The sequence below is a fragment of the Mirounga angustirostris genome, unplaced genomic scaffold, assembly GCF_029215605.1.
Source record: "Mirounga angustirostris isolate CCGP_5_RB_7025 unplaced genomic scaffold, mMirAng1.0.hap1 SCAF_5, whole genome shotgun sequence".
NCBI classification, from domain to species: Eukaryota; Metazoa; Chordata; class Mammalia; order Carnivora; family Phocidae; genus Mirounga; species Mirounga angustirostris.
In genome coordinates this window covers 20,380,572-20,396,801 of record NW_026991713.1, presented here as the reverse complement: position 1 = coordinate 20,396,801, position 16,230 = coordinate 20,380,572, and the positions used below count along the sequence as shown (strand labels likewise).

Sequence of the window (16,230 nt, the reverse complement as noted above, 5' to 3'; positions counted from 1 at the left end):
AACCTTCACACCATTTTCCACAGTGGCTGCACCAGTTTACATTTCCACCAACAGGGTACAGTGTGCCTTTTTCCCCACATCCTCCCTAACACTTGTTGTTTCCTTTGTTTTTTATTTTAGTCATTCTGATGGGTGTGAGGTAATATCTCATTGAGGATTTGATTTGCATTTCCCTGATGATGGGTAATGCTGAACACCCTTTCATTTGTCTATTGGCCATCTGTATGTCCTTTTTGGAGAAATGTTTGTTCATGTCTTTTCAGTTTTTCATTGCATTATAATTGGGTTTGTTTTTTGGGGGTTTTCTGTATTGTTTTGTTTTGGTGTTGAGTGGCATAAATTCTTTATATATTTTGGATATTAACCCTTTAGCAGATAAATCATTTGCAAGTATCTTCTCCCATGCACTAGGTTGTCTTTTTGTTTTTTAATGATTTCCTTTGCTATGCAAAAGCTTTTTATTTTGATATCGTTTCAGTAGTTTATTTTTGCTTTTGTTTTCTTTGCCTTAGAAGACATACCTAGAAAATGTTGCCATGGCCAATGTCAGAAAAATTGCTGCCTGTGCTCTCTTCTAGGATTTTATAGTTTTAGGTCTCACATTTAGGTCTTTAATCCATTTTGAGTTTATTTTTGTGTATGGAGTGAGAAAGTGGTCCAGTTTTATTCTTTTTTATGTAGCTGTCCAATTTTCCCAGCAGGATTTGAAGAGACTTTTTTCCCATTGCATATTCTTGCCTTCTTTGTCATAGATGATTTTACCATATAACTGTGGGTTTATTTCTGGGCTCTCTATTCTGTTCCATGGATCTATATGCCTATTTTTGTGCCGGTACCATACTGTTCTGATTACTATAGCTTAGTAGTATATCCTGAAATCTGGGATTGTGATGCCTTCAGTTTTGTTCTTCTGTTTCAAGATTGCTTTAGTTATTCAAGGTCCTTTGTGGTTCCGTACACATATTTGGATTATTTTAGTTCTGTGAAAAATGCTTTTGGTATTTTGATGGAGATTTCGTTAAATCTGTAGATTGCCCTGGGGAGAATGGACATTTTAACAATATTCATTCTCCCAATCTATGAGCATGGAATAAATTTCCATTTGTTTGTGTCATCTTCAGTTTCTTTGATCAATGTTTTATAGTTTTACAGTATAGGTTTTTCACCTCCTTGGTTAAGTTTATTCCTAGGTATTTTATTATTTTTGGTGCAATTGTAAATGGAATTGTTTTCCTAATTTCTCTTTCTTCTACTTCATTATTAGTGTATAGAAATGTAACATATTTTTCTGTATATTGATATGACATCCCACAACTTTACTGAATTCATTTATCAGTTTTGGTAGTTTCTTTGGTGAAGTCTTTAGGGTCTTCTATATATGGTATCACGTCATCTACAAATAATGAAAGTTTTACTTCTTCCTTAGCAATTTGGATGCCTTTTATTTCTTTTTCTTGTCTGTTGCTATGGCTAGGACCTCCAGTACCATGTTGAATAAAAGTGGTGAGAATGGATATCCTTGTCTTGTTCCTGACCATAGGGAAAAAGCTCTCAGTTTCCACAATTAAGTGTGATGTTAGCTGTGAGTTTTTCATATATGGCCTTATTATATTGAGATACATTCCCTCTAAACCTACTTTGTGGTGGTTTTTTTTAAATCATGAATGGATGTTTTATTTGTTGAATGCTTTTTCTGCGTCTACTGAAATGATCTATTTATCCTTTTTCTTACTAACATGATGAATCATGTTGATTGATTTATGAATATTGAACCACCCTTATATCCCAGGAATCCCACTTGATCATGGTGAATGATTTTTTTTATGTATTGCTGGGTTTTGCTAATATTTTGTTGAGGATTTTTGCACTATCTTCATCAGAGCTACTGGCTTGTAGTTCTCTTTTTTTGTTTTGGTTTTGGTATCAGGGAAATGCTGGCCTCATAGAATAATTTTGAAAGTTTTCCTTCCTCTTCTGTTTTTTGGAATAGTTTAATTAAAATTCTCTTCCTTATATGTTTAGTAGAATTAATCTGTGAAGCTATCTGGTCCTGAACTTATGTTTGAGAGTTTTTTGATTACTGATGCAATTTCATTGCTGGTAATCAGTCTGTTCAAATTTTCTGTTTCTTCCTGATTCAGTTTACAAGCATATATATTTCTAGGAATTATTCATTTCTTCTAGGTTGTCCCATTTGTTGGTATATAATTTTTTATAATATTTTCATATAATCCTTTGTTACTTCTGTGGTATTGGTTGTTATTTCTCCTTTTTCATTTCTGATTTTGTCTATTTGAGTCTTTTTTTTTGATGAGTCTGGCTAAAAGCTTATCATTATGTTGATCTTTTCAAAGAACCACCTCCTGGTTTCATTGATGTGTTCTAGTATTTTTTTAAATTTTATATCTATTTCTGCTCTAATCTTTATTACTTTTTTCCTTCTACTGGTTTGGGGTTTTGTTCTTTTTCTAGCTCCTTTAAGTATAAGGCTAGGTCATTTATTTGAGTTTTTCTTGCTTCATGAGATAAGTCTGTATTGCTATAATCTTCCCTCTTAGAACAGCTTTTGCTGCATTCCAAAGATTTAGGACCATTGTGTTTTCATTTTCATTTCATCTTTGATTTCTTGGTTGACTCATTTATTGTTTAGTAGCATGTTATTTAACCTCCATATATTTGTGTTCTTTCCATATTTTTTCTTGTGGTTGATTTCTAGTTTCATGGCATTGTGGTCAGAAAGGAGGCATAATATGATTTCAGTCTTTTGAATTTGTTGAGTTTGTTTTGTGGCCTAACATGATCTATTCTGGATAATGTTCCATATACACTTGAATTTCAGAATGTGTATTCTGCTGTTTTAGGAGGGAATGTTCTGAATATACCTGTTAAATCCATCTGTTCCAATGTATCATTCAAAGCCACTGTTTCCTTGTTGATTTTCTGTTTGGACGATCTATCCATTGATATAAATGGGGTGGTAAATTTTTCTACTATTATTTTATTATTATTGATTACTTCCTTTATGTTAATAGCTGCTTTATGTATTTTGGTGCTCCCATGTTAGGTGCATAAATATTTACAATTATACCTTCTTATTGAATTGTTCCCTTTATAAATATGTAGTGTCCTTTTTGTCTCTTGTTACAGTCTTTGTTTTAAAGTCTATTTTGTCTGATACAAATATTGCTACCCAGCTTACTTTTCACTTCCATTTGCATGATAAATGTTTTTCCCTTTACTTTCAATCTGCATGTGCCTTTTCATCTGAAATGAGTCTTTTGTAGGCAGCAAATGGATGGGTCTTGCTTTTTTATTCTTTCAGTCACCCTATGTCTTTTGATTGTAGTGTTTAGTCCATGTACATTCAAAGTGATTATTGATATTTTGGTACTTATTGCAGTTTTGTTACTGGGCTTATGGTTGTTCTGTAGTTCTTCTCTGTTCCTTTCTTTTCTAGCTCTCTTTCATAGGTTGATGGCTTTCTGTAGTGATATACTTGTATTTCAATTTTTTATATCCATTACTGATTTTTTATTTGTGGTTACCATTAGGTTTATATATAACATCTTATGCACATAGCAGTCTATATTAAGTTGATGGTTGGTTAAGTTTGAACCCATTCCAAAAGCACTAAATTTTTTCCCCTCTCTCCCACCACATTTTAGGTATATTGTGTCATACTTTACATCATTCTGTTTTGTGAATCCTTTGATTTTTTACAGATATACTTAATTTTACTGCTTTTGTGCTTCCTACTTTTACTCCTGCTTATGGTCTTTCCTTTCCATTCAAACAGTCCCCTTTAACATTTCTTTTAAGACTGATTTAGTGGTAATGAATTCCTGTAACTTTTTATTTTTAAGATTTTATTTATTTGACAGAGAGAGAGAGCGCATAGCAGCAAAGGAGAGGGAAAAGCAGACTCCCTGCTGATCAGGGAACCTGACACAGGACTCGATCCCAGGACCCGGGAATCATGACCTGAGCCAAAGGCAGACAGTTAAACAACTGAGCTGCCTAGGCACCCTGTCTTGGAAATTCTTTCTCTCTCCTATTTTGAATGATAACCTTGCTGGATAGAGTATTATTGGTCATAGGTTTTTCCTTTCAGCACTTTGAGTAGATCATGCCACTCTCTTCTGGCCTGCAAAGTTTCTGTTGAAAATCAGCTGATAGTCTTATGGGGTTTCCTTTATATGTAATGGTTTTCTCTCCTCTTGCTTTTATTTATTTATTTTTTTTATTCTTTTTCCTCTTGCTTTTAAAATTTTGTCTTTATCACTACTTTTTGCCATTTGATTATTATGTGTCTTTTTGTAGACCTCCTTGGGTTAATTTTGTTGGGGTCTCTCTGTGCCTCCTAGATCTGGATTTCTACTTCCTTCCCCAGATTTGGGAAGTTTTCAGTTATCATTTCTCATATTTTCTGCACCCTTTACTCTCCTTTCTCCTTCTGGGATCCCTATGATGAGACTGTTATGCTTCATGGTGTTGCTGAGTTCCCTTAATCTATTCTTTTTTTTTTTTAATATTCTTTTTCCTATTCAGTTTGGTTGCTTTCTAGTACTCTGTCCTCCAGGTTGCTGAGTTGTTGTTCTGCTTCCTTTAGTCTACTGTTTATCTCCTCTAGTTTATTTTTAATTTCAGTTACTGAGTTCTTCATCTCTGATTGGTCATTTTTTATATTTTATTTCTTTCTTGAGGGTGTCACTGAGATCCTCCACTTTTAAGTCCAGTGAGTATATTTATGACCATTACTTTAAATTCTTTATCAGGCATATTGCTTATCTCTGTTTTGTGTAGCTCTTTTGCTGTGATTTTGTTCTGTCCTTTCATTTGGGACATATTCTTCTGTCTCATTTTGTCTAACTCTGTATCTGTTTCTACGCGTTAAGAAAGTCAACTACACGAGTCTTGAAAGTAGTGGCCTTTTGAAGAAGAGATCCTGTACTGACCTGCAGTGCAATGTCCCCTGTTCACCAGAACTGGGCACTTCAGGAGTATCTCCTATGTGTGTTTTGTGTGCCATACTGTTGGGGCTGAACCATGTTTGTCTTCAGTCCAATCATCTTCAGTGCCTCTCTTTGACTATTGTGGGGATCATTTAGTCCCTTTGTTGTTAGTGGGCCAGTTTGGGGCCACCTTGGGCTTGAGTGAGTCAGACTAGGCATTTGCCACAGTTGTAGTCGCACCAAATTGCAGGTGTACTCCTTCTGTTGTCCCCTGAGAGGCTTTGTGGGCAGGGCCTGCAGTCAGACCAGATGTCTGCCCCACCAATTGTCTGGTAAGTGTGGTTTAATCTTCCCTATCCCCAGGGAATGAGTCACTTTGGAGTGCTGCTGGCCACTGTGGGTGCTGCTTGCACAATGCCACTGCTTTGGATGGACTCCTGCCAAGGGTGGATTGGATGGGGTGGGTTCATAGGAGAGCACAGGGGCAGGGTGAGTTGTTAGCAAGCTAGGTGGAGGGTGTTCATACTGATTTTCACAGGTGTCCATGTATCTAGGCTAGGGGACAGGGAGAGAAATGGCATCCGCCAGTTCTTTTGTTCTTGGAGAAGTCTCCTAAAGATCCCTGCCCTTCCAGCACACGTTTTGAGATAAGTAAATAAGTCTTCCCATATACCCCAGGTGTTTTTAAAACTGCTGTTTCTATGCTAGATCTGTGGAGTTGTTTGTTGTGCTGTCTCTTTAAGGGCAAGGACTGACTTTCCTATCACCCTCCAACTCTCCCAGAGCTGAGCTGCTCATTTTTAAAAGTTCCAGATGTTAGACCCCACTGATTGAAAACCACAGGCATTTAACTTCATGAGTTTTTAGAAAGCCAAATGTTATGGGGATTCATTTCCCAAAGCTGGTCCACCATTCCTGGGATGCCTCATGTAAGGTCTCTTCTCCTTTCTCTATACCTGTGATGTCACTCCCTCCAGTGGACAGTCTCACAGGTCAGTTTGGTTACCAATTGTGTCTTCACTCTTCCTACCATTTTTGATGTAGCCTCTCCTATAGGATTAGTTGTGGAGAGTGTTATTTCCATCTTTGGGTCATTTTCTGGGTTATTTACACTGATGTGGGTGTTAACTAGGTATATCTAGGAACAAGGTGATCTTAGGATCTTCTTACTCTGCCATCATCCCCAGAAGTAATAAACACAGTTTTTGAGAATAAAGTTTATAGCAATAAATGTATGTATTAAGAAATTTAAAAGATCTCAAATATCCTAACTTTATACTTCAAGGAACGAGAAAAAAAAAAAAAAAAAAAAACTATGCCCAAAGTTACTAGAAGGAAGGAAATAAAGATGAGAGCAGAAATGAAATAGAGACCAGAAAAATAGATAAGATCAACAAAACAAACAGCTGCTTTGTTGAAAAAATAAAATTGACAAACCTTTAGCTAGACTAAGAAAAAAGACTCAAAATTAGAAATGAAAAAGGAGATAATACAATAGACACTACAGAAATACGTATGTTTATAAGATGCTATAATGAACAATTACATGCCAACAAATTAGGTAACCTAGAAGAAATGGATAAATTTCTAAAACCGTACAGCCTACAAGAGGGAATCAGGAAGGAATAGAAAATCTGAACAGACCACAAACAAAGAGATTAAGTCAGTAATAAAAAATATCCCACCACAGCAAACCTGGGGCCATACGGCTTCACTGGTGAATTCTGCCAAACATTTAAAGAAGAATTAATACAAATCCTTCTCAAACTATTCCAAAAAAACAGAAGAAGAGAAAACACTTTCAGACTCATTTTGCAAGGCCAAAATTACCTTGATACCAAAGCCAGGTAAGGACACTACAAGAAAACTATGAGCAAATATCCTGGATGAATATAAATGCAAAAATTCTCAACAAAATATTAGTAAACTAACCATTTTAATGTCTTCTTGAATTCAAACAACATGACCAAATGGGATTTATCCCTGGGATGTAGGCTGGTTGAAAATAGGCAAGTCGAATGTAATACATCAGTAGAACGAGAAATAAAAATCATATGATAGTATCAATAGACTCAGAGAAAGCATTTGATAAAATACAACTTCCTTTCATTATAAAACCCAATAGATTGGATATAGAAGGAACATACTTCAACATAATAAAGGCCATAGATGATAAACCCACAGCTAATATACTCAGTGGAGAAAAACTGAAACCTTTTCCTCTAAGATCAAGAACAAGACAAGAATGCCCACTCTCCCTACTCTTATTCAATATAGTACTGGAATTCCCAGCTAGAACAATTAGGTAAGACCAAAAAAAAAAAAAAAAAAGACATCCAAATCAAAAAAGAAGTAAAATTATCACTATTTGCAGATGAAATGATTTTATATATAGAAAATCTCAAAGACTCAACCAAAAAAAACCATCAGCACTAATTAATAATTTCAGTAAAGTTGCAGGATATACTGTACATTAAGAATGAAACATCTGAAAGAGAGAGCTATTCCATCTTGAATAGCATCAAAATCAATACCTAGAAATAAATTTAACCAGGAAAGTGAAAGATCTGTATAAATGAAACCTACACGACTTTGCTGAATGAAACTGAAAAGACACAAATGGAAAGACATCTTCTGTTCATGGATTAGAAGAATTAATGTTAAAATGTCCATACTACCCGAAGTCGTCTGTAGATTCAGTGCAATCCCCATTAAAATACCAATGGCATTCTTCACAGAAGCAGAAGAACAACAACAAACAAACAAAAAACAAAAAACCAGGGTGCCTGGGTGGCTTAGTTTAGCAGGTGCCTTCAGCTCAGGTCATGATCTCAGGCCCTGGATTTGAGCCCCGCATCAGATTCCCTGCTCAGTGGGGAGTCTGTCTCTCTCCCTCTCTCAAATAAATAAAATCTTTAATCAAAAAATGTAAAAGAAAAACCTAAAATTTGTGTGGAACCACAGAAGAACTCAAATAGCCAACACAGTCCAGAGGAAAAAGAACAAAGTTGGAGATATCACACCTCCTGATTTCAAACCATATTATAATCTGTAGTAACAAAACCATCTTTCTGGAGTAAAATTAAACACACAGGCCAATGGAATAGGATAGAAAAGCCAGAATTAAACTCCTTCATGTATGGTCAAATAATATTCAACAAGAGAACCAAGAATACTTAATGGGGAAAGGGTAGTCTCCAACAAATGGTGTTGGGAAAACTGGATAAACACATGCAGAAAAATTAAATTGGACTCCTGTCTTATATCACTCACAAAAATTAACTCAAAATGGATCAAAGACTTAAACGTAAGAGTCAGTACCATACAGGGAAAGAGCCATAAAATCAAGACAAAATAAGTTCTCCAATGTAAGTAGAGTTGCAGAAGCTACTGAGGAAGTAGTAATTACGAGAGGTTCCAGCAGAGGCCACATCAAGCTTACCCTTGAAGGAAGAATAGAATTTCACCAGAGTATGAATAAAAACACTAAGTATATGACATGACCCCATAAAACCAGAAGTCTCATGTGGCCAAAGTAGAGGATTGTTTGGGAAGCCTGTCTAGGCATGAGGTAATTTTGGACATGAGGCTTGGAAGATCCTTGAATGGCACAGTGAAAAGTTGGGGATTTAGTCTATAGGCAATGAGAACCTTCTGAAACATTTGGAATAGGGAAATGATTGATTAGGGGCTTTAACCAATATTGACAGCAGTGAGATGGCGGAGGGAGGTGAAAGTCTGAGGCAGAGAAGTCAGTTAGAACATGAGTCTGAACTCCAGTGGGGAGAGTGGAGACTTGGAGGCTAATGGTCATGAAAACTGAGCTAGAGGAGACCTGGTTTTTTTGCAAGAGAAATCTGAAGGGAAGGAAGACATGAAAGGAGGAACAGATTTAAGGATGAGAGATTGAGGTTTAAGATTGAATCAGGGTTTGGAGAGTTCGGCTTCTGTAGCATAACAGCAGACAACTAGAAATTCCCTGATAAGATACAGAGTAAGAGAGAGGGAATTGAGAATCCTTATCAGAGAGATAATAATGAAGTCATGAGAGTAGATGGACTGACCTAAGGAAAGAAGAAAGTCAGAAGAGGAAGCCAAGGGGAAAACTAAGGGAGATGCCTGTGTCTGTTGGTGGGTGAAGGGCCAGCAGCATAGGCATAGAGTATGAATGTGACCAAAGACAGGTGACACCTTGGAGGTGGCAGGGCCAAAGAGATGAGGTAAATGGACTGACTCTTCAGGACTCTTGAACCACATTACCCACATTAGCAATTGCTTCTTAGTTGTGTGTCAACAAGTTACCTGACCTCTTAGTGCCTACAATAGGGTAATTGTGAAAACTAAATGAGCTAATATATGTGAAGTAATTAGAACAGTGGCTGTTACATAGAAATGGAATATGTGTTAGTCATTATTTTGTTACTTTCTAAAATAGTCTAAAAAAGCAAAAACAAACTATGTAGTCATCCATTTAGCCAAGTACTTTTTTGCAGTCCACAATGCCCAATAAATTGTATTTTTAAATTTTCTATTATGCTCTCTGGTTGCTTTGCATCAGGGACTGCCTTTTTCTTTCTTTTTTTTTTTTGTTTCGGTTTGTTTTTAACATTCTATTTTGCAAAGTTGCAAAATACGGAGCTCCCATATAGTCTTCACCTTGTTTCCCCTAATGTTAATATGTTATATATTTATTAAAACCAGAAAATAAACATTAATACAACACTATTAACTAATCAGACCTTATTTTAATATTACCACGTTTTGTTTTTTTTTTTACTTTTTATTGTCCTTGACTGTCCAGGATCCAACATTGCATTTAAATGTTGTGTCTCCTTAGTTTCTTCCAATCTATGACAGTTCTTTGTTTTTCATGATCTTGATACATTTGAAGAGTACTGGTTTAGAGTTCAGTAGAAGGTCCTTCAGTTTGGGTTTATCCAACGTTTTCTCATGATGCCTTTTTGGCAAGATCACCACAGAAATGATGTATCCTCAGTACATCATATCAGGGGCATGAGATGTCAATATGTCTTATTACAAGTAATATTTACTTGGTGAAGGTGATGGCTACCAGGTTTTTCCACTGTAAAGATAATGTTTTTTTCTTTGTAATTACTATCATGTATGGAGATACTTTGAGAATATATAAATGTCTTTTTTTTTTTTTTACTATAATTCCCCCTACTAATTTTAGCATTCTTTGATGGTTCTTGTCTGCAATAATTACTGTGATGTTGTTGACAATGGTAATTTTCTATCTTTACCATTCTTTTTACATTTATTTTTATGCATTTATTTTCTAATTTGTTAATTAAAATTCTACCATAGGGAGGAGCTATCCCTTCTCCTCCATTTATTCAGTTATTTATATAAGCATTTATATCAGTATGGACTTAGATATTTAGTCTTTGGATTTAACCCAATACTATCATTATTTATTTTGTTGTATATATTGTTCCAGGTTTTGCCATTGGTAGCTCCTTCAAGTTTGTCCTGTGTCCTACTGATATGCTCCCCATTTGATTTCAAGGACTTCCTAACTTTATGGCATCATGAGATATTCCAGCTTCCCCTTGTATTTTCCCTGCAATGGCTGTGGAATCAAACATTTTTTCAAGGAGCCCTGTTATTAGAGAATGGTAGTTAGAAAACAAGATCTGGATCCTAGGTATGATCATTGCTAGGATGTCATTCCTTCCAGGCCCAGGTAGTACCTCTTTGTCCAGTGTCCTGGCTATCTTTCTGGAAGAGATATTTCCTGGGCTTCTATATTGGAAAAAATATGGGTGAAGACAAGGACACATTAAGATTATTATCCTTTTGAAAATAGTAATGGAAAACCAATATTCTTTGTTCTTTTTCCTTTTTTCTTCCCTAGTTCTTCAGTTTGGATTCACAACTATCTTTGTGGCAGCTTTTCCCCTAGCACCACTTCTGGCCTTACTGAATAACATAATTGAAATTCGACTTGATGCGTACAAATTTGTCACACAGTGGAGGCGACCTTTAGCTTCAAGGGCCAAAGACATAGGTAAGTTGGATTTGAAATTTTTTTAAGATATTAACCATCTGGTGGATAAAATAAAAACAAACATCAACTTTAGATTTTTACTTATGGTTTCCATGTAAGATGACTTAACTTATTCTTGCAGAAGAATAATTATGTTAGCTTTAAATAATATGAGACAAGAAGTAAAGCTGCCTATTTGGAAATTTATAATTTCTAGTACTAGAGAATTTGTGCTTAAATAGATTCTCGATTTTATTTGAACTTGGAATCTAGAATTTTGATTATCACTTATTTTCCTTTTTAAAGTAATCTTCCATTTGCTTTACTTTGTTTTGCCCAAATGTTTCCCTGAGTCACAGGGAAAGACAGAGATGGCCTTTGGTCTTTGACAAGAGAGGCTGAGTCGAACCAGGTGCAGCCTCTTGTGCACCGCCTGAGATCAGAGACCATCTTTTATTCATTTCTGCATCAAATGCTTAGAACAGAGCCAGCAGGTGCTCAGTGTGTATAGAAGAGAATTGAATATGGATGTACTTGACTCACAGCGGTCTTTAACCTCCCTATGAAACAAACCCACATTCAGTGAGTACCTACCCTAGGTCAGTGCAGCAGGGACTGGGCCCACCCAGATGTCAGCACCCTCCAGGAGCTCCCAGCCTGGTAGTGGTTTAACAGTGTGAGCGCTCATCTTATTGGATAATGTATCAGTGCCTTATCGCTGACCAGAACTCTCTGACTTAAGTCTGATCCTGACTGAGTCATTAAGTCATGAGCATTGGCACTTTCCCAGAAACTCCTCCAATGCCAAGGTGTTTGCAAGTACAAATTCTTACTCTTGGTTACAAGTGTATTTGGGAATTTGAAAGGACCCATGGAAAGGACTATTGAAATGAGTTACCCCAGTTGTTTTTGTACCATTATCTCTGCTGTTGTGTCTGGAACTAATATAACACTTCTCTTTGAATAGGAATTTGGTATGGCATCCTTGAAGGCATTGGAATTCTCTCAGTTATTACAAATGCATTTGTCATAGCGATAACATCTGACTTTATCCCTCGCTTGGTGTATGCCTATAAGTATGGACCTTGTGCAGGCCAAGGAGAAGCTGGACAAAAGTAAGTTTGTCATAAAACTATCATGAAATCCCTACTCTCTATGCACTGTATGATGCTGGTACACTCCGACAGAAGCTCCTGCATTGGAGCAACCCAGGATGAGAAGGATGGTAGTGGGAGAGGTAGAATTTCAGCCAAAGAAAACACATCATGATCTACTGAAGAGATGGGGTTCAATATAAGTAACACAAGTTTTAGGTGGAATTAATCATTTCCCCTACCCCTGAGCCCTGCTCACTATGAATTCAGAAATGTATGGTATGCTAATGTGCGTAGCCCAAAAAAGTAGCACATGATAGAGTATACAGTTATGCCATTTTTATGAGTTTGTAAGAGGAACAATTAGAATCTGATTCCTCTTGTGACATCATATGGAGACTGCAAATTCTGCATGGGAAATATGCAACCATGCGTTAAGTACCCTGTTAGGTACTCAATAAATATTTGTGGAATAAATAACTGAATGATTCTTTCCTGGCTATTGACCTGACCAATGTACATATTACCCCAGGCAAATTCAATTCTGTGGCATCACCTAAGTGATTCCCAAAAGCCAGGGCTTTCTGGGTATTTCTGGTCAGTTAAAGTCCAGGCAAAATTATAACACATCACCTAGATTTCCTTCCTATACCCTTGGAAAGAGACAAGAAATTTAACCTACTTTAATGGGAGAAAAATCCTTGTTTGGCTAAAGTAAAAATAATCCAATTCTAATTGTGGGATTTAGAGGTCTGTAGGTCAGAGTGGAGTATGTTTTGGGAGACTTTTCAATGCCCCAGAAATCACCCCACGTGGGCTATGACTACTCACACAGGCGGTCCTACCTCCTGGTTTACTAGTCAGAACTAAACTAATCTGTATAACCACTGTAGTTCAATTAGCCCCAAGGAATAAAGTGCTACCAAATCAAGTCAGCCAAATTCATGCACCCCTGGCCTAGCTCCAATTTCATTATTAATCCTACATTACTGCTCTAAGGCATGGATGGTTGAATGCAATAAAGCTTACAATCCAGGTATTTGAAGAGGCTTCTATAAAGTTCTTTACTAGAATAACCATATGGCCATTAGACACTAATTATCAAGCAACTTTAAGTGAACCTACCATCCCATTTTAAGAGATTTAAAGGCTTATGTTGTACTACTCACATATTGTTTCTGACTGTAGCCAACATTCTCTGCTTGACTGAGCCTAGAAAAGCTTGCCTTTGTTTAAACCACTTTCCCATCGTTTTGCATTTGATTCTAAAAACAACCCCCCGGGACTGGGACATGCATTATTACCCTCACTTTGAAGAGCAGAAAAAGATTGAGAGGTTAAATCCAGAATCACAAGGCAGAGTAACTGATAGAATCCACATGAAGGCAAAGCCTAGAGCCATACAGTGCTCTCCATCCTGAACCACACAGCCCTGGGGGCCATTGTCAATAAATGTTTATCCAGCTCATCTAACAGGAGAGAACTCCCCGAGGGTTTAAGTCCCAATGGTTATTTAAATTCTTTCTGGACCGCAAATATAATGAAACCTGTTTTGGTTTGGGGGGAGCCCAAAAATAAAATGGGAACATTTATGTGCAGTTGATAGTGAATCAAAGCTTTAGAATGTAGGGGCGCCTGGGTGACTCAGTCAGTTAAACATCTGCCTTCGGCTCAGGTCATAATCCCAGAGTCCTGGGATAGAGCCCCGCATTGGGCTCCCTGCTCAGTGGGGAGTCTGCTTCTCCCACTCCTGCTTGTGTTCCCTCTCTTGCTGTGTCTCTCTCTCTCAAATAAAATCTTAAAAAAAAATTAAAAATTAAAAAAAAAGCTTTAAAATGTTGACAGTAGATTTAAGACAATATTCAGAGATTAAAATTTAACAGTCTCCTTAATTTAGGTTTATTGGGCTCCCCTGGGCTATTTTTTATATATAACCTTTCATGTAAGAGCCTTCTGCCACTTTGAATATTTATAGATCTACCTTCTATCTTCTAATCCATTGGTCATTTTCCTTGTTTTCAAATAGTTGCATTTGTATAAGTTTCTTCATGAATCTTATTTTCTGCCCCACCAGCTACTCTATTATCCCTTTTAAGGGTTCCCCCCGCCCAATTTGGAAATGCTTTAGAAATGATTTCATAGAGGAGCAACGTTGTCAAATTTTAGAATGTTACAGGCTTTTGAGGTAGTATGTGCATAGTCAAATTCCACTTATTATGATTTAATTCACCTGTAGAAATGCCTCATTTCAATTGAAGCTGACTCTAAATCAAAAGTACTCCAACCAAAAAAACCTCCAAAACCCCAGACTACCTCAGGGCCTCCTTCTTACCATTTTTTCAGCTTTCCCTGGCTTCTCCAAAGATGAGAATTTCATGCATATATCCAGTCACTCAGTTCACATGACCATTATATCTGTGACAAGATGTGTCAGCCATTCCTGGCTGTGCCTTCCAACCAGTGTCCCTACTATCATGAGTGTTCAGTGAATGCATCTTCAGGGGCATAGAGGGGAGGACGTTCTCATTTTCCAGCCAGATCTGAACATGGGAGGAATACTGTGAGTTAAGGCAATGTACTCCACACAGTGGGTACACAGGCAGTTTTCAAGTGTTTCATTTTTCCTCTTAAGACATTTCTTCTTTTTGGCTGCAGCCTGCCTAGGTAGATTCCTGGACCAGTGCCTATGCTCAGATTGTTCATTGTTTGCAAAATGAAGTCACTTCCTCTTTCAAGTGATTTTCATATGAGCCCTCTAGAAAAGTGCTTAGAGAACTAAAATCACCTCTGAATATGCATTAGGAGACAAATTATGAAGCAAAATTGAAGGTGTATACTATGAAATTTAACTGACAGTTTTAATCAATAAATTATTTTTCAAATAGCACAAAAAATCATTTTGAGCCCCCCCCATCCATTGAATGTTTTAATAAACTAATTACTTCGTTATCAGGCTAGAGATGTGGAACATTCCTTAAGAATATGTGCAGGCCTTAGGATTATTGTAAGGTATATAGCTGGTTTTCATGTAGAAATAGTGAAATATAAGGACTTAGAGACTTGATCAAGGACACATGCTCAAACTGTCACAGAATGAACCACAAATATCTTAATAAAGTAATATATTTTTGCAAATTGTCAGTAGATCACCAACATAATCAATTGCAAAGTTTCATTTAAAAACATAAAGCCAACTGTACAGAGATTTAATCTTTCTTTTTTCATAATGTCTGGCATTTTTATTGCAATAAGTCAGAAGTCCAATTTCTTCTGTTCTTTCATTAGCCTAATTATAAATTTATAAATTTGTCATTTATTATCTATAAGGCACATTTGACTTTAAATGCATAAACCAGATCTATTTCTTCTAGCTTTTTCATCATTTGAGCCCTATCCGCATTCTGTTTGTGTCACTATATCTAAAACCTCAAAGGCAAATTTAATAGCAAAATTCAAAGACACTGCACAATAAGTTTGATCTGGAATCTACAAACTCAAAAGTCAACTTCAGGTTCTTTTCTTTTCCTTAAACTTGATTACTAATGATCACTAGTTCATCTTTTTCATTAAAGGATTAAAACAGTAAGTCATGAATGGTTTTAAAACCAGAATTCTCAAATTTAAATGAATGTGGTCTTTACAGAAGTTACTTGGAAAAGGCATGCATCCTAATTCAAACAATCCTACCCTTACATAAGATATTTTCTGAATCTCCTTTTTTGGAAATGCCTTCAGAAGCCATCTACCAGTCCCTTAAGAAAATAACATTTTTTATATTTACAGAAACCCTTCCTTTGTCTGATACTTTTCTCTCTCTCTCTCTCTCTGTCTGCCTCATCATCAGTATAGCTTCATCTTTCCTCTAACTTGGAGCTGGTGGTGTGCCACATTGAGGGTATAGTGATCTCCTGCCAGCAGATAGGGATGAACATGGGATCTACTGCTGCCTATGGCCTCCGAATTCACACATGAATGCCATTGGCTGAACTTCATACAGGGAACTGTGGGAAATCTCATTTCCCTGACTTGATGAGTGCCTCCACTATTTATTGTGGGCAATAGATAAGATTCTACCACAGTGAAAAGACTTTGAGAAATGCCCAGACAGTTGAGCTTAGCAGTCCCTCTTCTTCCCTGATTATGGAAAGGATATGGAAGGAAGACTTACACAGCT

The 16,230-nt window shown here is 36.6% G+C and overlaps 1 protein-coding gene across 1 annotated transcript in view; it reads left to right on the top strand.

The window, feature by feature from the left end:
• Nucleotides 1-16,230, top strand: part of ANO4 (anoctamin 4) — a 396,544-nt gene that overhangs the window by 355,560 nt on the left and 24,754 nt on the right. Inside the window, exons 23-24 of the mRNA XM_045872759.3 lie at nt 10,831-10,983; nt 11,930-12,077. Of these exons, the coding sequence (XP_045728715.1) occupies nt 10,831-10,983; nt 11,930-12,077 (301 nt within the window). The remainder of the gene's footprint in view (nt 1-10,830; nt 10,984-11,929; nt 12,078-16,230) is intronic.